Raw genomic sequence first — 26911 nt, 5'->3', positions numbered from 1 at the left:
AAATAAAAAAAATTAAAAAAAAATGAAGCTAAAAGCCACTTGACGGGATGAGCACTGGGTGTTATTCTGTATGTTGGTAAATTGAACACCAATAAAAAATTAATTTATTAAAAAAATAAAGCTAAAAGCAAGCAGGTTTTGTCTGTCAAACTTCAATTTTAAGAGTTCCTACTCCTGGGAAAGTTTAGAGAAACAGTCCTCATACTGTTGGAAAGAATATAGTTTGGTAGAGCTTTTTCAAAGGGCAAAGTAGTAAAATATCTCAGAACTTAAAAATACACACTTTGCTTCAGAGTTTTTATATCTAGGAATTTCTTCAAAGGAACAATAGGAAAAATATGCAAAATTATATGAACAAGGATACTTATCAGATTGCTTATATATAGAAAAAATTATGCAAGTAGAATATTTGCATCCCTACAGACAGTGCACAAAGTTCCTTTTTCTTCTACATCCTTGCCAACACTTGTTGTTTCCTATGTTTTTGATTTTAGCCATTCTGACAGGTGTGAGGTGATAGCCCATCGTGGTATTGATTTGCATTTTTATGATTATTAGTGATGTTGAGCATCTTTTCATGTGTCTCTTGGCCATCTGTCGTCTTTGGAGAAATGTCTATTCGTGTCTTCTACCCATTTTTAATTGGATTATTTGGGGTTTTGGATGTTGAGTTGTATAAGTTCTTAATATATGTGGAATACCAACCTTTTATCAGACATGTCATTTGCAAATATCTTCTCCCATTCGGTAGGTCGCCTTTTAGTTTTGTTGGTTGTTTCCTTTGCTGTGCAGAAGCTTTTTACCTTGATGTAGTACCAGTAGTTTATTTTTGTGTTTCCTTTGCTTCAGGAGAGACATGTCTGAAAAATGTTGCTATGGCCAATATCAGAGAAATTACTGCTTGTGCTCTCCTCTAGGATTTTTATGGTCTCAGGTGTCATATTTAGGTCTTTAATTCACTCTGAATCTATTTTTGTGTGGTATAAGACAGTGGTCCATTCTTTTGCATGTAGCTGTCCAGTTTTCCCAGCAGCATTTGTTGAGGAGACCGTCTTTTTTCCCATTGCATATTCTTGCCTCTTTTGTCGAAGATTGACCGTTTTTTAAAGGAAATTTTATTTATTTATTCATGAGACACAGAGAGAGGCAGACATAGGCAGAGGGAGAAGCAGGCTCCCTGTGGGGAGCCTGATGGTGAGACTGAATCCCAGGCAGACGCTCAGCCATTTAGCCACTCATGTGCCCCTAATTAACCATTTAATTGTGAGTTTACTTCTCTGCTTTCTATTCTGTTCTTTTGATCCATGTCTATTTTTTTTTGCTAGTACCATGCTGTTTTGATTACTACAGCTTTGTAATTTTTTAAAAGAGATTTTATTTATTTGATAGAGCACAAACAGGGGGAGCAGAAGAGGGAGAAGCAGGCTCCCTGCTGAGCAGGGAGTGTGATGTGAGGCTTGATCCCAGGACTCTGGGATCATGACCTGAGCCCAAGGCAGATGCTTAACAGACTAAGCCACCCAGGTGTCCCTACAGCTTTGTAACATACTTTGAAATCTAGGACTGCGATACGCCCAGTTTCATTTTTCTTTTTCAAGATTGTTTTGAAAAATACTCTTGATATTTTGATAGACATTACATGAAATCTGTAGACTGCTTTGGGTGGTATGGATATTTTAACAATATTTGTTCTTTTTTAATCCATGAGGATGGAATATCTTTTTGTTTGTGTCATCATTAATTTCTTTCATCAATGTTTATTATAGTTTTCTAAGTACAGGTCTTTCACTTCCTTGGTTAAGCTTATTCCTAGGTATTTTATTATTTTTGGTGCAATTGTTTGTGGGATTATTTTCTTAATTTCTCTTTCTGCTGCCTCATTATTAGCGCATAAAAATGTAACAGATTTCTATACATTGATTTTGTATCTTGCAACCTTACCAAATTCATGTATTGGTTTTATAGTTTTTTGGTGGAGTGTTCAGGTTTTTCTATATATAGTATATCATCTACAAATAGTGAAAATTTTACTTCTTCCTTGCCAATTTGGATGCCTTTTATTTATTTATTTATTTTTTTTTTGGGGGGGGTGCAGAGAACAAGAGAGCAAGCAGGGGTGGGGCAGAAGGAGAGGGAGAAAGAGAATCTTAAGCAGGCTCTACCCCCAGTGTGGAGTTTCATACAGGGCTCAATCTCACGCTCTGAGATCATTACCTGAGCCAAAATCAAGAGCTGGATGTTTAACCGACTGAGCTACCCTGTTCCTTTTCTTGTCTGATTGCTGTGGCTAGAACCTCCAGTATTATATTGAAGAAAAGTGGTGAGAGTAGACATCCTTGTCTTGTTCTTGATCTTCGGGGAAATGCTCTTAGTTTTTCTCTCTTGAGTACAATGTTAGCTGTGAGTTTGGTACATAGGAGCTTTATTATGTTGCGATATGTTCCCTCTAAACCTACTTTGTTGACAGTTTTTATCATGAATGGGTGTTGAATTTTGCCAAATGCTTTTTCTGCATCTATTGAAATGATCATACACTTTTCTTTTCTCTTGTTGTGATTTATCATGTCGATTGATTTGTGAATTTTGAACACCCCCCACAGCTTTTTATTTAAAAATTATTCAAAAATTATTCAGACTTAAGAGTTGAAGGGATCAACAAACACCTGTCTAAACTTTGTCTGGATTTTATCAGTTGTTAATATTTTGGCATATTTGCTCTGTCTGTCTTGCACACATAAACACATACACAGCACGTGTGTATACACATACACAGCACATTTAAAAGAAGATAATTTGGAAGTGTGGCATGCATCTCCTGAAAATAAGGACATTCTGGGCAGCCCGGGTGGCTCAGCGGTTTTAGTGCCGCCTTCGGCCCAGGGTGTGATCTTGGAGACCCAGGATTGAGTCCCACGTCAGGCTCCCTGCATGGAGCCTGCTTCTTCCTCTGCCTGTATCTCTGCCTCTCTCTCTCTCTCTCTCTCTCTCTCTCTCATGAATAAATAAATAAATAAATAAAATCTTTAAAAACAAAAAAAGGACATTCTCCCTCAGAACCACATTATAACACTAATAGTAATTAGTGATACTCACATTTTCCCAACTGTGCCAATAATGCTTTGTATAAATAATTTTTTTCCCCTAGCATCTAATCAAGGTTTATGCAGTGGATTGGTTTTTCATTACCTGTAGCTGACTATACATTTTTTATTCTTTTAATCCATCATCTCTCACTGGGATGAATTAACTGTTAAGAAAATACTGGATTGTCTTAGTCATCTCTGAGGCCTTGATTTGGGTAAGGGCAAACTTTTCTATCATGTTAATGACTTTGTTGGCTCATCATAGAGACAGTGGAAAGCTCTTAAAAGAATGTGATGTGTTCAGATTTGGTTAGTATATGTAGCATTAACTCTGAGGCAAAATAGTTTATCACAATTTGATACAAAATGAGATAGCCTTGAACAAAACTGTAAAAAATACATTTTTGAGACAATTTGGGAAAGTCAACATGAAATGGGTATATTTGAAGGAATTATTGTGTGATAATGATAGAGAGTCCATTAAAAATTCTGTATCTGAGGGGATCCCTGGGTGGTGCAGCGGTTTAGCACCTGCCTTTGGCCCAGGGCGTGATCCTGGAGACCCGGGATCGAATCCCACATCGGGCTCCCGGTGCATGGAGCCTGCTTCTCCCTCTGCCTGTGTATCTGCCTCTCTCTCTCTCTCTGTGTGTGACTATCATAAATAAATAAAAATTAAAAAAAAATTCTGTATCTCAAAAAAAATTCCATATCTGTTAAAGATCAACAAAATACAATATCTGGGATTTGCTTTAAAGTACAACAGGAAAGGGATAGGACTATATGAAATAAGAATGATCTTGTTTCATTTGTTGAAACTAGGTGATGGGTATGTGTGTTTTATTTGTTTCATAAGAGGCTAAAAAGACATGTCCTCTGACATTTCATGTTTTGACTTGAAAAATGAACTAGAAGGTTTAATTTGCAATGTGAAAGTTGTCTGGTATTGAAAACTTTTATTACTTTACAGGAGAGTTCTTTATATAGAGTGTCAAGATCTATATCAAAGAAACTTATTTTAAATATTTGATTAGAAAAAAATAGCAAAAATAATGTTTCTGAATCTCATGAGAAGAATCCAACATTTTAGGATATTAAATAATCTTATTCTTACAGTATTTAAAAACTGCCATCTTTTATGTATGGCAGAAAGCTAGCTATGACAATAGAAAAATTCTGTACAAATTACAAAACTTTAATTCAAACCACCACTCACAGTTGTAGAATGCTGTTGTGGAGATTTCTTGCTTATCAATCAGCTATTGTGTAAATTATGTGTAATCTTCCCTTTGAATACAGCATTAATGCATTACTAGTACTGCTTTACTATGATTCCAAGAGACATAAACAATGGCATCTCTTTTGATTTGTTTGAATCCAGCAGCTGCATTCTGGTCGCAGGTGCTGATAGCAGTCACTGAAGTAAAAACATGACAATGTTAGAAGGTAGGTTTTTTTTTTTTTTTTTTTAATTTATTTATTTATGATAGTCACAGAGAGAGAGAGAGAGAGAGGCAGAGACACAGGCAGAGGGAGAAGCAGGCTCCATGCACCGGGAACCCGATATGGGATTCGATCCCGGGTCTCCAGGATCGCGCCCTGAGCCAAAGGCAGGCGCCAAACCGCTGCGCCACCCAGGGATCCCTAGAAGGTAGTTTTTGATTCTAAGTAAGTTAACAGATGATTTAGTGTCAAGGCCTTTGTCTTCTATATTAAGGATGTTTTCTTTTTCTTTTAATGTTGCATTGATAATTTGAGAAGCCATCCATGTGATCAAATAAGCAATTTTTAACCAGAGGTGCACATTGGAATTACCTGGGAAGCTTTTTCTACAATACTTTTGCTTGGACTCAGATCCAGACCTACTGGATCAGAACTTTGGGGACAAAGGTAGTTTGAAGAACCTTTATAGTTGATGGTGATCTCACGCTTTACTCAAGGGACTACTGCTCTGTGTTAGAATTTTTCTTTAATATATGTAAATAGATAATGATAAAGCATCGTGATTGTCAGTCTTCTTGTTTTTTACTTTTTAAGATCTTAATTTTAAGTAATCTCTACACCCATCATGTAGCTCAGACTTACAACCTCTATATCAAGAGTTGGATGCTCTACTGACTGAGCCAGCCAGGCACCCTTCTCCTTGGTTTTTTAAACCTGTTGCTTTCAGGCAAGGGAGTTTTCCACCAGCTGTGTCTACAACTCTATTTCTCCTTATTCTGTTTCTCTGGTACAAGTAAATCATTTACAGTTGCAATGGATAGGCATTAAAGTGTTTTTATGAGGCAAGTGATATGATAGCATTTGTATCCCACTTATTAGTAGCAAAAGTATTGTGTCATACCTTAGCTCCATCTCCACTCCCATGGTAGACAGCCTCATTATAGGACTTGGCTAGATAACCCGTTCTTGTCCAACACAATGCTTCCAGGTATTGTTATTGTGGTGTATTAACAGTAGTCTTCCTAAGATAGCCATTTCATAGTTTTTAATTTTATACACAAAAATTCTCAGTCTTTACATTGCCTTTGAGGTACACTTTGCTAAAGCCTTCTAATTTACTTCCTTCTGTGTATTCTGCTCTCTGATTTTTTTTTTTGTGTGTGTGTGTCACCTAAACTTTGCCATAGCACTTCAAACTTTTATATGTAATGCTCTTTTCTTTCTTCTGTCTTAAAAAAAATTAGGAGACTTTATTTTTGTTGTACAAGTTTTAATTTTTTGTACGGTTTATATGGGAAAAATAGTACAATACAAACATTTAAAATAAACTCATACTGCCAACAACTTAGTTTTTCTGTTTTCAGATATTCTGCTAACATTTATATTTTTCTTGTGTGAATGAGAGCAGATCCTATTCAGTCTGCTGCACCTTGCCTTTTTTCACTTAACAATAATTTTCATATTTCTTTGTCAGGACATGGAAATCTGCCTTTTTTTTTTTTTTAAAGATTTTATTTATTTATTCGTGAGAGAAACAGAGAGAGGGAGAGAGGCAGAGACACAGGCAGAGGGAGAAGCAGACTCCATGCAGGGAGCCCGATGTGGGACTTGATCCCGGGTCTCCAGGATCATGCCCTGGGCTGAAGACGGCGCTAAACCGCTGGGCCACCCGGGCTTCCCGTGCCTTATTCTTTAAATGGTTGCCTACTCTTTAAATGACAGTGTAATAATTATTGAATAATTTGAATAACTAGTTACCTGATGGGTTTTTCTTTCTTTCTATTTTTTTTTTTTTTTAAGAGCTTCCCTTTGGCACTCCTGGTATATTTGGCTATGATCCTAAAAAAGATCATAATTGTATCAAAGAGAATATATGCCTAAAATTTTAGAAAATATTGTTAAATTTTGCTTCAATAAGAAGAAAAATGAGGGAGGACTAATCGAACCAAATACTAGTGCTTGCTTTCTCTTTTTTTTTCTTTTCCTTATGTGTATGTGTATCATCTTAAAGAAGTAACTTTATTTTTAAATAAATAGGATTTTAGATCGGGAATGGATGTTTAATTTTGTCTTATGCCTTTTTCTCATTTGAGACTGGCTTAGTCATTTTGGGCTGCCATATCAGAATACCGTAAATTGAGTGGCTTAAGCAGCAAACATTTATTTTTTACAATTCTGGAGGCTGGAAGTTCAAGATCAGAGTGTCATCATGGTGGGTTCTTGATGAGGACCTTCTTCATGGTGTACAGGGAGAGCTGTGGTCCTTTCATCTCCTTCTAGGGGAACTAATCCCATCATGGGAGTTCCACGCTCATGACATAATCAAAGTCTAATTACCTGCCAAAGGTCCCACCTTCAAACTTTGGAGATTAGAGTTTCAACATATGAATTTTGGGGGAATACAGACTTCCAGTCTATAGCAGAATCATGTTGCTCTGACTTATTACCATATTAAATTAAATTAATGGATTTCTTAATATTTAAATATTATAGTCATAAGTAATCTTCATTTGGTTATAATTTTAAAAAACATAGTAGCATCTTGTTAATATTTGTTATTTTGCATTGATATTCATAAGTTATAATAAACAATTGTTCTGCCTTAGGTTTTGGTAATAGTGTAATACTGACTTCTTTTTTTTAAGATTTTTTAAAAATTAATTAATTAATTAATTTAAGAAAGAAAGTAAGAAAGAAAGAATAAGCAAGGAGTGGGGCAGAGAAAGGGAGAGAGAATCCCAGGCAGCCCAACATGGGTTTCAATCCCATGACTGTAAGATCACAACCTAAGCTGAAATTAAGAGTCAGCCACCTGACTAGGCCACCCAGGTGTCTATACTGACCTTTAAAAATGGGCAAATCCGGGGATCCCTGGGTGGCCCAGTGGTTTAGCGCCTGCCTTCGGCCCAGGGCATGATCCTGGAGTACCGTGATCAAATCCCACATCAGGGTCCCTGCATGGAGCCTGCTTCTCCCTCTGCCTGGGTCTCTGCCTCTCTCTCTGTATCTCTCATGAATAAATAAATAAAATCTTGAAAAAAAAAAAAAAAACAAATCCACAAAACCAAATGCCCATTTCTTTCTTCCTGCTGTGGTGTAATTTGATTTTTGAAATTTTTTGTTCTTGAAGTTGTTTTATAAATCACCTCCATAGGACCTTTCTGACTGCCACTTTATGGTAATTTGTCTTACCAAAAAGTATCTGTTATGGGTTGAATTGTGTTCTCCCAGAAGATATGTTGGAGTACTAATCCCCAATATCTCAGTATGTGACCTTATTTGGAAGTAAGGTCATAATAGATGTAATTAAGATGAGGTCATACTGAGGTATGTTGGGCCATTTCTCCATTATAACTAGTGTCCTTAGAAGAAGACAGAAGACCATGTGAAGATAGATGCACAGAGAGAAGCTAGGAAGAGGCAAGGAGGGATCCTCCCCTACAAGTTTCAGAGGGAGCATGGCCCTACCAACATTTCGTTTTCAGACTCTAGATCTGTGAGAGAGTAAATTTGTTGTTTTAAGTCACCTTTCATGGTAATTTGTTATGGGAACCTTCAGAAACAGTATGTATTTCATTCATGCTTTCAATTTGTACGATGTAGGGTCATGTAAAATACTGTGGGTTTTTTGTCTTCTTCATTCTTTACTTTTTAATTGGTGCTTTTTAAATTTTTTTTTTTTTTAGCATTTTATTTATTTATTCACGAGAGATGTAGAGAGAGGCAAAGACACAGGCAGAGGGGGAAGCAGGCTCCCTGCAGGGGAGCCCGATGTGGGACTTGATCCTGGGACTCCGGGATCATACCCTGAGCCGAAGGCAGATGCTTAACTGATGAGCCACCCAGGCGTCCAGGTGCTTCTTCTTTTTTTTTTTTTTTTATCTTGTTAATGTGGTGTCCCATAATATTTGTTTTTTATTTACCTTTCCAAATTAGTTCTTGAGTTCAATTCTTTTTTTAATTCTGTTTTTTATTGATATCTGCCTTAGTCTTCATAGTCTGTCTACTTTTTTTGAAAACAAAATAAATCTAACTTTGTCTAATATTTAGTATAAAGTCTTCAAGAATATAAGTTTTTCTTTGAGCTTAGCTTTTGTTGGATTTCCCCATTTTAATGTGAAATATTTTTATCATTATTTATCATATTACTGTGTTACTGTGTAGTTTTGATTTTCTCTTTAACTCATTACTGTGGGAGAAAATTTAAAAATTCCTAAGTGATTGGGATTTTTTTTGTTTACTTCTGCCATTTGTTATTTTCTTGACAGTGTTGGTCAGTCAGTGTGGTTCATTTTATTTCTATTTCATGAAACTTACGAAGTATCTTTGTGGATTAATAATTGAGTTTTCTAAAGTGGTCCATGAAATGTTTAGATAGAATGGTATACTCTGTAGGGTGCAAATCTTAGTTGATATCTGTCTCTTGGATCAATTTTATTGATAATCTTATTTTGTTCCTCTCTAGCAGAGGTTACAAACTGGCTAGCATAATCTTTTTTTTAAGATTTTATTTATTAAAAAAAAAGATTTTATTTATTCATGAGAGACACACAGAGAGGCAGAGACACAGTCAGAGGGAGAAGCAGGCTCCATGCAGGGAGCCCGATGTGGGACTCAATTCCGGAACCCCAGGATCATGCCCTGAACCAAAGGCAGACAGACGCTCAACCACTGAGTCACCCAGGGATTCCCTAGCTTAGTCTTATATGGTCCATAGACATATATATATATATATTTTGTCATGTACTGTGTCCGCTTGTATAATGTAAAAGTTAACATTGATTAAGAAGTTGCCAATGTTGCAGAATTTCAGATTTTATACACATATGTTGGTTTCTAGTTCATCAGAAGACCTTATTTCAGCTTCAGAGAGAGAGGCAGAGACATAGGCAGAGGGAGAAGCAGACTCCCTCTGGGGAGCCTGATGTGGGACTTGATCCCAGGAACCCGGGATCACACCTGAGCCAAAATCAGATGCTCAACCACTGAGCCACCCAGGTGTCCCATATTTTCTTTTTTAAAAAAGAACTTATTTATTAGAGAGAGGACATGAGTATAGGGAAGAGCAGAAGGGGAAGGACAAGTAGACTCCTGCTGAGGGGGTAGCCTGATTTGGGGCTTAGTCCCTGGATCCTGAGATCCTGACCTGAGCTGAAGTCAGTTGGTTAACCAACTCAGCCACTCAGGCATCTCTTTCATATTTTCTGTTAATTAAATGGGAAATTAAATCAACTTGGAGATGCCATTATTTTAAATCTTTCAATTGACAAAGATGAAAATGATAAATACCCAGAATATAGAGATGAGTTTACCAATATGTAGCTGGTGGGAGTGTAATTTGATTCAGCCTTTTTGAGGAGTTAGAGGGTAGATAATATGTCACTGTATAATAACAACAAAAAACCCTTAAAATATTTATCCTCATAAAATATTTGTTTCAGCAATTCCATTTTTAGAATTTTGCCCAAGGCTTTTTTCACTTTTATAGTCTATTGCAGGTATCTGTTATATAATGTATCAGTAGTTTGAATGGTTTCATACATACATACATGTATTTAGGGGGTAATATTGTCTACAAAACACTTAGATAAAAATTAATGTTTCTATATGGACTTCTTGTTTATCCCTTTGATCAGATATTTGTGTAAATACCATTTTTAGGATGGGTTTCAGGGAGACTAAGTAACCACTGAAGAACAAGATAGTTGCAGATTGCAAGGAATTGTAATTTCTTCCTTTTTGAAGAAAGTTCAACCTGTTAAAATCCTTTACGCTATGTTTTGGAGTTTTGATGGTGAACAAGACTCAATCTCTGTTCCATGGAGCAAATGGACACTTAAATTGCAGTATATTATGTGATACAGTTGAAGTTAATCTTATGAGCATATAAAAAAGTTCTCTGTCTTGCATGGTCAAGTAAAGCTTCCCAAGGTGAGGAATGTTTAAGATGACAGATGAAGGACAAGTTAGGAATTGCCAAGGTAAAGAGGAGTTTATGAGAAGAGCTTCTGGCACAGAGCTACATGTACAAAGTTCCAAATATAGGTGAGAATGTAGAGTGGTGAAGATGGGGGCATAAATAAGGGCCAGATTATGGGCCTTTGAGTCACATTAAGGATTTTAAACTGAGGATAGTAGAGAGCCATAAAAAAAAGTTAATTAGGAGGTTAGTGTGTCTTTTTTTAAAATTTATTTTATTTTTTTAAAATTAATTAATTTATTTATGATAGAGAGGGGGGGGGGGAGGCAGAGGCAGAGACATAGGCAGAGGGAGAAGCAGGCTCCATGCACCAGGAGCCCGACGTGGGATTCGATCCCAGGTCTCCAGGATCGCGCCCTGGGCCAAAGGCAGGCACTAAACCGCTGTGCCACCCAGGGATCCCGGTTAGTGTGTCTTGATCATGTTTTTGCTTATTAAAAAACATGTTGATTGCAGTGTTTTTTTTTGTTTTTTTTTTTTTTTAAGAGTTTTATTTATTTATGAGAGAGAGAGAGGCAGAGACCCAGGCAGAGGGAGAAGCAGGCTCCATGCCGGGAGCCTGACATGGGACTCGAACCCCAGGGCTCCAGGATCAGGCCCTGGGCTGAAGGCGGCACTAAACCGCTGAGCCAGTGGGGCTGCCCTGACTGCAGTGTGTTGATGCAGTTAACTTCACTGGAGCAGGATAGTCCTTTAGAAGGTGGTTGCTGCAAATCAGGTGAGAGGAAATGATGGTCTACTCTAGATTGTTAGTGGAGATAAAAGTAGGGTAAGCATCAAGGTAGTTAGGTGGTAGAGCGTTAGGACGTTGTGTTGTTTGCTTGGCTGTGAGGGTGAGGAAGAAAGAGTCCGGGATGATTCTAGGTTTATGTCTTGATCAAGTATGGCAATGTTGTTACTACTCACTGAGATAGGAAAGGGCAGATTTGATGGAGAAGGCAATGCTGAATTTGTTTAGTTATGGTCCATTTAGGCAGAGATGTGCAGTAGGCCGTCTGAAGTGGAGATAAAGATTTGAGATCTTGATACCTATTTCCTTGAGGGTAAGTTGATTTTGTAAGTTGGGATAATTTCCTTTTATATTTTATGACAGATACTTAATCAGCTTGTGCTGAAAGAACTGCTTGCCAAATAGCAGGCATTTCGAAAATGTTTTGTTGAATATGTTTATTTATTTAAAAGATTATTTGTTTCTTTATTCATGAGAGACAGAGAGGGAAGCAGAGACACTGGCAGAGGGAGAAGCAGGCTCCCTGCAGGGGAGCCTGATGTGGGACTGGATCCTGGGACCCCAGGATCACGCCCTGAGGCAAAGGCAGATGCTCACCTGCTGAGCCCCGCTGGCGTCCCTGTTGAGTATGTTTATACGTCTGGTATTATAATTGTGAGATTCAACCTAATTGATACTTGTTCTTTTAGTTTCTTTTCAAATTTTTCATAGCATTTGGGAACCCATTGTAAGAAAATTCTTTACTGAAATTTATCCCTTCTGTGGTTAGACATTTAAATTATTTTCTTTTTTTCTCAGCGCTACCATGTTCATATTATCTCTGAACTTGCCTGTGGATATCTGCATAAATGTGAGAGCTAGGGAGTGGATACGTATCTTCAATTTTATCAGATATTGCCTAACTGATTTATATAAAGGGGTTATTTCAATGTACACTCCCACTAGCTGTTATTTCAGTGTATTCCCATTAGACATTATGTGTTATATATCTTCTCCTGTCTTTGGTATTGTAAGACTGTAATTTTTTCCAAACTGATGGATGTGAAATGGAATTTTGTTATTTAAAATTTTTTTCTTAATTGCTAATGAAGTTGGGCATCTTCTTATGTTGATTATTCATTGAGGTTTCTTCTATAAGTTACTGTTCATATTGCCCCCCCCCCCTTATTTTCTCTTGGCTCATTTGCCCTTTTCTTTTTGACTTATAGAATTTTTGTACAAATGAACTAATCATTTGTCAGTGAAAATCTCGCTACCCAATATATGGTTCATCTTCACTGTTTTTCATCTTAAAACTTGACCTTTTGTGACTTGAGAATTTTAAAATTTACTACCTCATAAAAAACACTTACTTTGCATATATATGTATATATATGTATATACACTCATGCACACACACACATATATATACTTTTAAATAAATGTCAGGCTTTTTTTTTTTAAGATTTATTTATTTATTCATGATAGACACACACAGAGAGAGAGGCAGAGACACAGGTAGAGGGAGAAGCAGGCTCTACTCAGGGAGCCTGATGCGGAAGTCGATCCTGGGTCTCCAGGATCATACCCCGGGCCGAAGGTGGTGCTAAACTGCTCAGCCACCTGGGCTGCCCAATGTCAGGCATTTTTGTTTGTTGACTATAATTTTCTAATTAATTGGTTTGTGTCTTCACATAAATCTTTTTTAAAAATAATTTTTATTTTTAAGTAATCTCTATACCCAACATGGGGCTTGAGCTTACCACCTGAAAATCAGGAGTCTCATGCTCTACTGACTGAGCCAGCCAGGTGCTCCACATCGATCGATCAATAAGTTTTAATTTTAATGGTGAAAGGGAATAAAGGGGAAAGGAGAGAAAAGGAGTGGGAAATATCAGAGAGGGAGACGGAACATGAGAGACTCCTAACTCTGGGAAACGAACAAGGGGTGGTGGAAAGGGAGGGGGGTGGGGTGACTGGGTGACAGGCACTGAGGGGCCACTTGATGGGATGAGCACTGGGTGTTATGCTATATGTTGGCAAATTGAACTCCAGTAAAAAAAAAAAAAAGTTTTAATTTTAATAAGTTTACTTTTAATTTTAGTAAGTTACTTTTATCTTTCATATATATAAATTTTTGATCAGTCAATGGTATTGAATGATCATACATTTTAAAATATTTTACAGTTATAAATGATACAGTAGCACAAATATGTGTGTGTTCTTTTTTTTTTTTTTAAAAAGATTTTATTTATTCATTTATGAGAGACCCAGAGAGAGAGACAGAGAGGCAGACACAGGCAGAGGGAGTAGCAGGCTCCATGCAGGGAGCCTGACATGGCACTCGATCCTGGAACTCCAGGATCACGGCCTGAGCCAAAGGCAGACCCTCAACTGCTGAGCCACCCAGGCGTCCTTGTTCTTTTTAATAGACTATTTTTTAGAGCGGTTTTAGGTTCACAACCGACTTGAGCAGAAAGTACATAGAATTCCCATGTTATCCTTACCCAGCATACTTACAACCTCTTCCCCCGTCTATTTTAGGCATCCAAGTATGGCATGTTTGTTGCAGTTGAAGAACCTATACTATACCCAAAGTCCATGGGTTACATTAGGGTTCATTCTTGGTATTGTGGATTCTCTGGGTTTGGACAAATGCATGACTGCACCCACCATTGTAGTAACATGCAGAATAATTTCACTGCCCTCCAAATCCTTTGTGCTCTGCTAATTTATCCCTCCCTTCTCTTAACCCTTGATTCTCTTAATATCTCCATAGTTCTGCCTTTTCTAGGATGTTGTATAGTTGAAATCATTCAATGTGTAACCTTTTCAGATTGGCTTCTTTCCCTTAGTATGCATTTAAGTTTCTTGCATCTCTTCATGGTTTCATAGCTCATTCCTTTTTAGCTTTTTGAATAATATCCCGCTGTCTAGATGTACCACAGTGGTAAATAAGTAAATAAAATAAATCTTGGATGCTTCTGAAGGACATTTTGGATGCTTCTAAGTTTTGGCAATTAAGAACAAAGCTGCTATAATATTCCTGTATAAATTTTTGTGTAGATACAAGTTTTCAACTCATTTGGATAAATACCAAAGAGGATAATTGCTAGATTGTATGTTAAGAGTATGTTTAGTTTTCTAAGAAATGATCAAGCTGTCTTCCAGAATGGCCATTTTGCATTCTTAGCAGCAATGAATGAGAGGTCCTGTTGCTCCACATTGTTACCAGCACTTGTTAGTATTTTGGCCATTTTTTTTTTAAATTTTTTTATTTATGATAGTCACACACACACAGAGAGAGAGAGAGAGAGAGGCAGAGACACAGGCAGAGGGAGAAGCAGACTCCATGCACCGGGAGCCCGAGGTGGGATTCGATTCCGGGTCTCCAGGATCGCGTCCTGGGCCAAAGGCAGGCGCCAAACCGCTGCGCCACCCAGGGTTCCCTATTTTGGCCATTCTAATAGTTATATGGTGGTGTCTCATTGTTTTAATTTGCAATTCTGTAATGATTTGATGATATTCATTGTAATGTGGAACGTCTTTTCTTTTTTTCCATTCAGATGTGACAGCTGGTGCCACAGTTACTTTATTTTTTTTTTTAAAGATTTTATTTATTCATGAGAGAGACAGAGAGAGAGAGGCGGAGACATAGGCAGAGGGAGAAGCAGGCTCCATGTAGGGAGCCTGATGCAGGACTCAATCCCAGGACTCCAGGATCACGCCCTGAGCTGAAGGCAGGCACTAAACCGTTGAGCCGCCCAGGGATCCCCCTGGAAAATCTTTTAAAATATGCCTTTTTTCATCTCTGTATCTTCTTTAGTGAGGATTCAGATTTAGGTCCATTTTTGAAATGGGATGCTTAACCAGCTGAGCCACCCAAGTATGCCAAGCAACATTTACTTTTAAATATATGTCAGACATTTTTGTTTGTGGACTATAATTTTCTAATTGGTTAGTGTCCTAACATAAGAAATGAAGATTGTGGTATATCCCATCAAATAAAATAAAGCAGAATCAATAAAAATGTTTTTAAGAATCAATAAAAATTTAAACTACAAACACTTCCAACCAAAAATATTTGTAAAACCAAATCTTCAGGGTCACCTGGGCAGCTCAGTTGGTTGGCTCAGGTCATGATCACGTCATGATCAGGTCATGATCCCTGGGTCCTGGGATCAACCCCTACATTGGGCTCCCTACTCAGAGGGGAGCCTGTTTCTCCCTTTTCCTCTGCCACTATCTGCTGCTTGTGAGCTCTCTCTCTCTCTCTCTCTAATAACTAAAATCTTTTTTTAATTTATTTTTATTTTTTAAAATAACTAAAATCTTTAAAAAAAGGAAGAAATCTTAAGTGCTTTAAGATCTAAATTTAAGTGTGTGTGTATGTATGAAACTTCCTTCTCTGGAATGTAACAAATTGCATTTATTCAATTATTTTCGTCACTATTTATATTGTTGAAACAATTTCTTTTCATTCCTCAGTATATTTTGATGATAGATATTTTTTCTTAAATATTAACATTTGAACCTCTTTTCATCACTTTGTATCCTCATATCCTACTTTTTAAAATAAGTACTTATACCACCTAATACGACATGTATGCATATTTTATGAGATCCTTAATTGTCCTAATAACCCCCTGTAGATTCCATGAGAGTAAAGATTTAATTATTTTGTTTACTACTATATCCTGAGTTTTTTGTACAGTGTCTGGCATCCAATAAGTGTTAAAGAACTATTTATTGAATAAGTAAAAAACATGACTCATATTTTAGTATATAGGCTATTTAAAAAAATTATGGCTGATTTCAGTGGAACAGAATAGAGAGCCCAAAAATAAACCCATGATTATATGGTCAATTAATCTTTGACAAAAGAGGCAAGGATATGCAAAGGGAAAAAGATAGTCTCCTCAACAAATGCTGCTGGGAAAACTGGACAGCTACATGCAAAAGAATGGACCACTGTCTTATACCACACAAAAATAGATTCAGAGTGAATTAAAGACCTAAATATGACACCTGAGACCATAAAAATCCTAGAGGAGAACACAAGCAGCAATTTCTCTGATAATGGCCATAGCAACATTTTTCAGACATGTCTCCTGAAGCCAAGGAGACACAAAAATAAACTACTGGTACTACATCAAGGTAAAAAGCTTCTGCACAGCAAAGGAAACAACCAACAAAACTAAAAGGCGACCTACCGAATGGGAGAAGATATTTGCAAATGACATGTCTGATAAAGGGTTGGTATTCCACACATATAAACAACTTATACAACTCAACATCCAAACCCTCAAATAATCCAATTAAAAATGGGTAGAAGACACGAATAGACATTTCTCCAAAGACGACAGATGGCCAAGAGACACATAAAAAGATGCTCAACATCACTAATCATCATAAAAATGCAAATCAAGGGGATCCCTGGGTGGCTTAGTGGTTTAGCTCCTGCCTTTGGCCCAGGGCGTGATCCTGGAGTCCCGGGATCGAGTCCCATGTCGGGCTCCCTGCATGGAGCCTGCTTCTCCTTCCTCCTATCTCTCTCTCTCTCTCTCTCTCTCTCTATCTCTCTCTCTATCTGTGTCTATCATAAAAAAAAATGCAAATCAAAACCACGATGGGCTATCACCTCACACCTGTCAGAATGGCTAAAATCAAAAACATAGGAAACAACAAGTGTTGGCAAGAATGTAGAAGAAAAAGGAACTTTGTGCACTGTTGGTGGGGATGCGAATAAGTGCAGTCACTCTGAAAAAACACTATGGAATTTCTTCAAAAATTAAAAATGGATTTGCCATCTGACTGGATGATTCCACTACTGGGTATTTACCCAAAGAATATGAAAACACTAATTCAAAAAGTTAAATGCACCCTATGTTTGCTGCAGTGTTATTTACAATGGCTAAATTTTGGAAGCAGCCCAAGTGTCTATTGCTGGATGAATGGATAAAAGAGATGTGGTATATGTATGCAATGGAATATTATTCAGCCATAAAAAAGAATGAAATCTTGGGACGCCTGGGTGGCTCAGCAGTTGAGTGTCTGCCTTTGGCTCAGGGGGGGATCCCCTGGTCCCAGGATTGAGTCCCACATTGGGCTGCCCGTAGGGAGCCTGCTTCTCCCTCCATGTCTCTGCCTCTCTCTCTGTGTCTCTCATGAATAAATAACAATCTTTCTTTTTTTTAAATTTTTATTTATTTATGATAGTCACACACAGAGAGAGAGAGAGGCAGAGACACAGGCAGAGGGCGAAGCAGGCTCCATGCACCAGGAGCCTGATGTGGGATTTGATCCCGGGTCTCCAGGATCGTGCCCTGGGCCAAAGGCAGGCGGTAAACTGCTGCGCCACCCAGGGATCCCAATAAATAACAATCTTAAAAAAAAAAAAATGAATGAAATCTTGCCATTTGCAACATCATGGATAGATCTAGAGGGTATAGTGCTAAGTGAAATAAGCCAGCCACAGAAAGGCAAATACCATATGATTTTCCTCATATATGGAATTTAAGAAGCAAACAAAGGGAGTAAAAAGAGACAAACCAAAAAATAATCTCTCAACTATAGAGAACAAACTGATGATTATCAGAGGAGGAGTGGGTGAGTGGGGAGATGGGTGAAGTAGGTGAAGAGAATTAACAAGTATGCTTATCTAGATGAGCACCAAAAACATATGGAATTACTGAATCACTGTATTGTACACCTGAAACTAATATAACACTGTTGTTAAGTATACTGGAATTAAAAAAATAATATTTTGTGACATGAAAATTAAATAAAATTTGAACTTATTTCCATAAATAAAGTTTATTAGAACATAAAAAATTACTGCTGATTTCAAAAACAATTGTTACAGTCTTATTTTTTTGTTATCCCCAAGACCAATTTTACAATTACTGCTGATTTCAGATGATTGTTATGGTCTTAATATGTTGTTCTTGCCAAGATTAATTTTATGAAAACTTTGTATAGCTGAAAAGGGCTTAAATCTCTGCTCAGATTTTCAAATTTTATATTCTGAGCTGAAAGTTATGCTACTTTACTTAATAAAGTCTGATTTTTATTTTTTTATTTTATTTTTTTGTTGATTTTTATTTTTAAGTTAAGCATAGATTCTTAAGGAGTTGACCAGCAGGTTTAGGTTGTATATGATGTAATCCTTTACCATCAAGACCTAGCTTTAAAACAAATTTTGACATGCACTATCAGTTTTAATCCAGTATAATTATTATGTTACTCATTTGTAAATATCTTAATGATTTGACCCAGAAATTTCTCTGAAATTGGTTGGTACTAGGAATATGCCAGTCACAGGGAAAAGACTAATGATTAGAGGTTATTGAGGAAATAGCTAAGTAAAATGTGTATGATGTCTTTTTTAAATTTTTTTTTAATTTATTTATGATAGTCACAGAGAGAGAGAGAGAGAGAGAGAGAGAGAGAGAGAGAGAGAGAGAGGCAGAGACACAGGCAGAGGGAGAAGCAGGCTCCATGCAGGGAGCCTGGTGTGGGACTCGATCCATCCCGGGACCCCAAGACCACGCCCTGGGCCGAAGGCAGACGCTCAACCACTGAGCCACCCAGGCGTCCCAATATAGTTTAGATTTTAGTGTGCATCATATATACATGTATTTCCATTCCTCAGTATTAAACTCAAAATAGACTTGTCAGCAGTTGAGACTTCAGTAGAATCCTTTTATAAGATGGGTTATTAGTCTCAAATTTATATATGCTGCATGTCATCACATAGCACAAATAAGATTTAAGCCAGTTCTTAGGTCTGTAAAGTTTAAGTAGTAGTTTGTGTTTCTTTCCCCCTTGAATTGTGTTAAACACAAAATAATTTGAACTTGTAGGGTGTCTCAGTTTATATTTACTTGGAAATGTCAATTAGCTTGTTCTCTGAAGGTAAATACATCATCATTTTACAGATTGGTTTATTTAGTTCTCTTAGTTAAGTCATCTGATGTCTTTGAATATTTTCCTGTTATTTAGATGGTAACATTAGGTATCACCAAGAGTGTGCAACTAAAATGCTATAGGTCCGCAGGTGTTTAATGGGCATCCATTGTATTGGTAGTTCATTCTTAGCCATTGTAAATCAGTGGATTTAGATCTCTTGAACTATGGAATATTAATAAATGCTCAGCTTAAATATATATATTACTGAAATTGTACAATCTCTTACCTAAGTTGTACAATCTCCTTTAAAGTGTAAGGATGGTTAAATGTGAGGATCATGACTTGCTTATAGAAAATAAAATTTGAAGTATAAAGACCATTGGCTTTTCAGCAATATAGGTAAAATGATTATATTAAGGTTACTATAGCTGGATTATTCACATGAAAGTAACCCAGACTTCTAGTTTTGTTTAGTGCTGAGAAACAAGATTGGTGAATTTGTGGAACAGAATTATAACCCATCCCTAAAGAGGTAATGAAAATAATTTGAAGTGATTGGCTTGTGTATATGTGTTGTTTTTAATTTTGAGATTTTATCAGCAAAGGATAATTGTAGCTATACAAAATGAGTCGTAGAGTAGAATGAAATCAATCCTAATTTTATAGAAAGACAAGTGCAAATTTTGATGTCAGTCATCTAGAGCTGGATTTGCAGTTCTTGTATTTATAGGAGTTAGACTGTGTTTAATATTATGAGTGGCAGTAGAGCTTTTGCCCTCGACTTCTGGAGAAAGACTGTGAAGATTTCTTTTTTGTATAATTAAGCACCTCTGAGTTCCAGAATGGAAAGGGAAAGAGGGGAACTTACCTATTTGTCATCCTTGTTGATTGTTAAAATGTATTTTCAGTTTCTATTTGAAATTTTTTTCCTCATTTTAAATTCTTGTGCCTTATATTCCTAGGAAATTTTCTGAACTTCTATTTTAAAATATTAAATTAAAAATATTTTATTTATTTATTTGAGAGACAGAGATAGCGTGAGAGCACAAGCAGGGGAGGAAATGGAGAAGCAGGCTTCCCGCTGAGCAGGGAGCCTAGGACCCTGGGATCATGACCCAAGCTGAAGGCAGACACTCAACTGATTGAGCCACCCAGGCTCCCCTTAAAATGTTAATCTTTTCCATAGGAGCACAACCTTGGTTCATAAAAGCATCAGGGCAGAAGTGTTTTTTCAACATTTAAAAATTGTATTCCTAACCATTTTGACTTGACTTAAAATTGATGTTTATTCTCAGCCCTTATCTTATTTGATGTGTCTGTAGCTTTTGACATTGTTGATCATTTCTTCTTCCTTGTTAACATTTTCTTGATTTTCCTTCTACACCATACTCTCTTGGTTTTGCTATTATCTCCTTTTTTGCTTCTTCTGTTTTGCTGTTTCTCCTTGTTTTGCCTGACCTTAAATACTGGAGTGCCCTGGAACTCAGTCCTTAATTATTTTTTTTATCTTTACTTTTTTTCAATAATATCCAGTCTCACAGCTGTAAACACGGTTTATATTCATGATTCCTAAACTTACACCCCCATCTCAGACTCCTCTGAACTCTAGACTCATATTTATTCACCTCTTTGGTGTCACCGCTTGCGTATCTAATAAATATTTCAGATCAAGTCCAAACCTGAACTACAGTTCTTTTCTCCCCAGACCTGTTCTTCCCATAGTCCTCTCCATCTCAGTTGGTTGCAACTCTGTCTTTTTGACTGTTCCAGCTAAAAACTCAGAATCCATCCTTAATTTCACATCTATCTGCTTACTGGCGTAGTTGTGCATGTACTCACACACCACATCAATTCATGAGGAAATCCTCTCCGCTTTAACCTTCAAAATCCATCCAGATTAGCATTTTTTTTTTTTTTTTTTACCACTGACTGGTGTTTAGTTTAAGCCACCTTCATTGCTTACTTGGATGATCTCCAGCTTCCTAACTGGTCTCTTTGCCTTTTTTTGTTTGTTTGTTTTCTCTACAATCTTCTCCATATAGTAGCCAGAATGATTCTTGAAAGACTAAGTCATATTGTGTCTCTTCCCTGCATCAGACTCTCAGTGTTAATGGTGATGGGGCTTTCCATTATTTCTCTCATTTCCTCCTGCATCTCTCTTCTTTGCTTGTTCTGTTTCAGCCATGCCAGCCTTCTTGCTATTCCTTTAACACACCAGGGTAACCCATGGCATTGGTTGTTTTTTCCGTCCATGACATCCTTTGCGTGATTTACTTCTTCAGGCTTTGCCCAAATGTCACTTTTTCAGTAAGGACTGTCTTGACCACCCTACTTAAAATTGTAGGTATCCTTGCCCCCTGCACTGCATCTCCTGATGTTTTGACTTTTTTTTTTAATAGCACTTACCATCTTACAGAGTACTATCTAAATGACGTATTTATTATGTTTGTTGTTTATTGACTTTCTTCTTCTTCCATTGTAAAGTCTAGAGGGCAAGGATCTTTGTTTATTTCATCTGGATATCCCAAGCAATGGATATTTGCTCCTGTTTGTTGTTAGAGAAAAGGAAGGCAAATCTTATTTCTTCATTTGTCTGAATTTTTCTGGTAGTGTTTTTTAAAGTTGTTTTAAAAAAAATCCTCCTGCGCCATTTTAGTGTAACTATTTTGATTTTTCTTTTTAAATGTTCAGGGATTCTATTTGATTATAAGTTGAATGTAGTTATGGAATCATGTTAATGTAATTTCGTGGTGGTGTTACAGTGAATTCCTCCGTAGAACCTTTGAGGTTTCTTTCCAGCCCTGTTTTAGAAATCCAAATCCTGTATTAGTGTATATTCTGTCTAGAGTGTTACGTTACAAGAATTTCCTTTTTCTTTCAACTGTAGAAGAAGTTGTAGGTATTATAATAATGGTTAGGTAAAGGTATATAGACTTGTCCTTATATATGGAAAGACCTGACTCATTGTAAATCTATTTTGACATTTGTGCAATTATTTGTGGATTCTTTTTTCTTTTATTTTCTTTAAAGGCTTTTATAGTAACATCTATAGGAAGCTCTAGAGGCAGAGTGGAATGACTAAAACTTGGAGAAAGAGGGAACTGGGAAATTACACATAAACACATGAGATGCAGGTATAGCCATCCTGAGTGGTCTCGTGCTCCAGATTAGGTAATTTTTCTTAATGATGCATTTATCCATCCAGTAAACAAATGTAACTAAATAAACTAGGGATAGATAGCTAAATGGACCATAGTCTCTACTCATGTCTCTCAGTTTAGGCAACAAGACCAAAAGTTGAATTATCGTAGTGAGAGCCAGGTGTTCTATTTGATGTGAATATAGGGTGCTTTGTGGAGCTGGTAGTGGTAAGGTGCTCATTCCACTGAGAAGAAGGCACTTCAGTGTCACAAATTTACTATGTGAACTGTGTCTCTAAAACCCCAAGTCTCTTTATTAGGCTCTTAAATTTGTGTTCTTCTGTATCCTGTTTACAGACCTTATATTGCAGGGTTTTAATGGAGATGAAATACTACATGAAATGCTTTTCTAAACACAGCTGTTCTACTTCCATTAAACGGTTCTGACATTCAGCAATTTGCCAAGAGTTTCTTCCAAATCAAGATTCTGGGGTTGTAGCTCATTTCCTGTTAATGGTTTTTCTCTTCATTAGTTCATATTACTATTCTGTGCTCTTAATATAGCAAATGCTATATCATACATGCAGGTGCCCCATGTGAATTGTAAAACACAGTGAAAATATATGGCAGAATTATTTTCATCATGTACTAAAATGGATTCTTTTGTTAACAGGGAACCTGGAAAAGTTATAGATGTGATTTGTTTAGCAGCCTAAGCTATGTCATAGACAGAACCCTGAAAGACCCAGTATGCGGATCTTTACCTTTTCCAATTTGCAGGATATCCTGTGGCTTAAGTGCCATTTTCAGTTCCTGAAAAGGATGAAGGGGAACAACCATGAAAGGGCAAATAGGGTCTCTGATTATAATCTTTGACAGTTTTGTCTGAGCGTGGCCCTAGATGTCCCCTACCATCTTGCTCCTTTCTTCCATTGTGAGTCTGCTGAGAGTCCCAACTTATTTGAAATTCGTGGTCGTCTTGACAGTATTATCAGGCACAGTGTTCTCTCCTCAGAGCTGCCTACTGTACCCCGGTTATGAGCCATGCAGGGGACCGTGCTCTCTCCTCCCTAAGGTACTGACCATGACGTGCCGCCGATAGGGTCAGCATTGTAGTTTAACTGCTTTGGGTGAACATTTGATTTTAATTCTTTCAACAGTGATGGTAACTTTATTTCTCTATCGTCTCAAATTTACTGCAGTGATACGATTCTTGGGAATGGACTGACTGTAGAAAGTCAACATGAAATAATTTTTTTTAGAGGTATATCTTCCTAAGTTTATTGTGATTTCACCACAGAAATACCTTTTTCTTCAGGTTTTATTTTTCTGGGCTCAGTTGAAGACAACATTATGTAGTAGTCTCCACGTTTGTAGTTTTTTAATCCTCTTTTTTTTCTCATTAAAGTGACCTTACCCCTTTTTAAATGACTAGTATCTTCATTCTAACTTTACACCCTTTACTTGCTGGAAGGGACTGTTTTTTTTTTTTTAATTTTTTTTTTTTTATTATTTATTTACGATAGTGAGAGAGAGAGAGAGAGAGAGAGAGAGAGGGAGGCAGAGACACAGGCTCCATGCACTGGGAGCCCGACGTGGGATTCGATCCCGGGTCTCCAGGATCGCGCCCTGAGCCAAAGGCAGGCGCCAAACCACTGCGCCACCCAGGGATCTCCCCCCCCCTTTTTTTTTTTTTAAATTTTTTTGGAAGGGACTATTAACCAGTTACTCAGCACTGTTGATTTATTGATCCCAGCACAATAGAGGCTATCTCTTCCCCCAGCACAATAGAGGCTATCTCTTCCCCCACCTTCTTTTGTGGCACAGTAGTATGATATTAATTCTCACTGTAATTATAGTGGCATTTCACCTGCTTGAATAAGCTAACCGCCTGGACAAGAAATTCAGGCTGTTGGAGGAGGAGGGTGAAATGGAAACATAGCTTTCTATCATAGTACTGATTTTTTTCTGTGGAAAAGATGTAATTTCCCACCTGATCAAAATAAAACATTATTGGTATTTCCTTTCCCTCTCTTTCTCTAATAAATTAATACAATCTTTAAAAACTTTTCATTTACTTAAGAGAGAGAGAGATAGAGCACAAGCAGAGGGAAGGCCAGAGAGAGAGGGACAAGCAGACTCCCCAGTGATCAGGAGATTAAAAACTTTGTTCAGTAAATGTTACCATGTAGAGAAGTAGAATTACAAGCTGATAAAAATGGTTATTCGGACATGACACCGAGGCTAAGTGGGTTCTTCTGGGAATAGAGCTTATATTTTAGCCATCTTTTTCTTAGATTTGTTATCTAACTGAGAATTTCTTACTCAGAGTTCAAAATAACTTTTTTGGATGGTTAGTCTCCCACTGTTGTGTCCATTTGAAACAAATTTGGTTAATTTATAAAATAATTACTGGGATGTTGCTAGTTTATCAAGCAGGTACCTGCAAGTGCGTTAGATGGCTTAAAGTAGATGAATTGTGTTTTGTTATATCTTTTTTTTTTAAATTTATGATAGAGAGAGAGAGAGAGAGAGAGAGAGAGAGAGAGAGAGAGGCAGAGACACAGGCAGAAGGAGAAGCAGGCTCCATGCACCGGGAGCCCGATGTGGGATTCGATCCCGGGTCTCCAGGATCGCGCCCTGGGCCAAAGGCAGGCGCCAAACCGCTGCGCCACCCAGGGATCCCCTATATCTTAACTCTTAAGTGTAAAATCTTGTTATCCTTAAGAAGTTCTAGTTGCTTCTGTTTTGTTCCAAATTTCCAATTTTGGAATGTTGCCTGTAGTGTGATACCAAGTACTAATAAGTATTAGAATTTTATAATTCTCCTGACAATTAAGAGTATCTACTGATTTCTTAAAAATACGTGGGAAACAAAAGGCTTAAACAAGGCTGACATTTTTCTGAACTATTTATAAAAGTAAAAAGCCTTTCCTTTTTGGTTGCCAAGAATGGATGCTCTGTTACTTGGTTAGGTGCGCTTTATTGAGTAGAAATATGAGCTTTGTTAAGGCTCAACTTTTAAAATTTCTTCCTCATTAAAAAAACCCACAAACGTGCTAAATACTTCTAATTAGTGTTATTAATTTGAGTAACATGATTGCTTTGAATCAGTCTAATGTGTTCTCTCATTACCTTAAACAGTATTAATCTGTTACATCGTGTGTTAATGGAGTATTTACACTTCATCCTAACGTAATTATTACTTAATGTGAAGTGTAGTTTTTAAGTATTCATATCTTTTTTCATTGAGTTATTTTCCAAAAGTAAAGTAACATTTAAACACATGATAACTTAAAGGGGAGGAAGGAGTTTGGAGGGTGGACCTGGGGGGACAGGTACCTGAGAAGAGTCAGCACATGGTAACCTGTTTTGTGTATGATTTTTCTAGGGCTGCTTTGGAAGAAGTAGAAGGAGATGTGGCTGAATTGGAACTAAAGCTCGATAAGGTGAACTTTACTTAAAGATTTTAAGACATTAATAATGATTTGTGCCTTTAGTATTAGGTGATTCATGTTACTTTTTGATTTTATCTCTATGAGGATAAATGTTACTATCATCCCAATTTTACACGCAGGGAGATTGAGGCTATAGACACAAGAGGCTTTGAAAATACAAGTGCCAGAACAAGAACTTGAACAATCTGCCTTCAAAGCTAAATAGATGCCCTTTATATTCTTGGAACCTTGTTGTTTTCTTTTCCATCCAAAAGGTTGCCTGTCTTTTCAGTGCTCAGTGGTTTTCATATATAACCTGACTGTTCTTGTTTATAAGTGTGAATCTGGATACATTAAGTATAAACAAAATTTAAAATACTGATTCCATTTTTTACAGCTAAGGCCAGAAATGCTCAGTGTATATTTAATAATTGATATTAAACGTTCATATTCTATTCAAGGGTGAATGTACATTGATTCCTATCTTCTGTATTAATTATTAATCATCTTTCCTTTACCTAAGAAATATTGCTATAAAACAGGAAGAAATATGAAAATGAGTAGCACATGGCTTCTGGTTTCAAGTAACCATTGTTTACTGAAATATCTCTCTTACAATTTATGGAGATAAATCAGATGCACATGCTTGAAGTACCTTTTCTGAAAATAGCTTCTTATTTAATTATTGTAAATGATATGCCGTGTAAAGCAGTGCTTCTCAAACTGTACTGTGCATAGGAAACACCTGGGGATCTCGCAAAAATGCAGATCCTGATTCAGTAAGTCTGGGGTACCTGAGATTCTGTGTTTCTAATCAGATTCCAGATGACACCAATGCTGTTGTTCCATGGGCTGCACTTTGAATAGCAAGAATATAAAATATGCTGAAGGTTTTAAAATGTTTTGAAATTGTGAAACGTATGTATATATATATATATATATATATATATATATATAATGTAAATAGTGTAGAAACTATATAAAGTAGTAGTATCATGTATGTAAAACAGAACTTTTAGAAAATATTTAGTAATAAGTTATTTTTGTATTGTACATTGTAGTTTTCAAAAACACTTTGATCTATATACTTAGTGCTTATATGCTTAGTTCTAAGCATCTAAATGCTTAGAACATGTCTATGTTCTTTGATTTTTTACAATAATTTTGTGAGGTAGTTGGGACACCTGGGTGACTCAGAGGTTGAGCAT

The 26911-nt window shown here is 36.9% G+C and overlaps 1 protein-coding gene across 1 annotated transcript in view; it reads left to right on the top strand.

Moving 5' to 3' along the window:
• ACAP2 (ArfGAP with coiled-coil, ankyrin repeat and PH domains 2) overlaps positions 1-26911 on the top strand; it is a 131038-nt gene that overhangs the window by 18547 nt on the left and 85580 nt on the right. Inside the window, exon 2 of the mRNA XM_055316557.1 lies at positions 25658-25715. Within this exon, the coding sequence (XP_055172532.1) occupies positions 25658-25715 (58 nt within the window). The remainder of the gene's footprint in view (positions 1-25657; positions 25716-26911) is intronic.

Source organism: Nyctereutes procyonoides, unplaced genomic scaffold (genome assembly GCF_905146905.1).
Source record: "Nyctereutes procyonoides isolate TBG_1078 unplaced genomic scaffold, NYPRO_anot_genome, whole genome shotgun sequence".
Taxonomy (NCBI): domain Eukaryota; kingdom Metazoa; phylum Chordata; class Mammalia; order Carnivora; family Canidae; genus Nyctereutes; species Nyctereutes procyonoides.
Note: the sequence above shows the minus strand (reverse complement) of the source record. Positions and strands in the feature narration are given on the sequence as shown.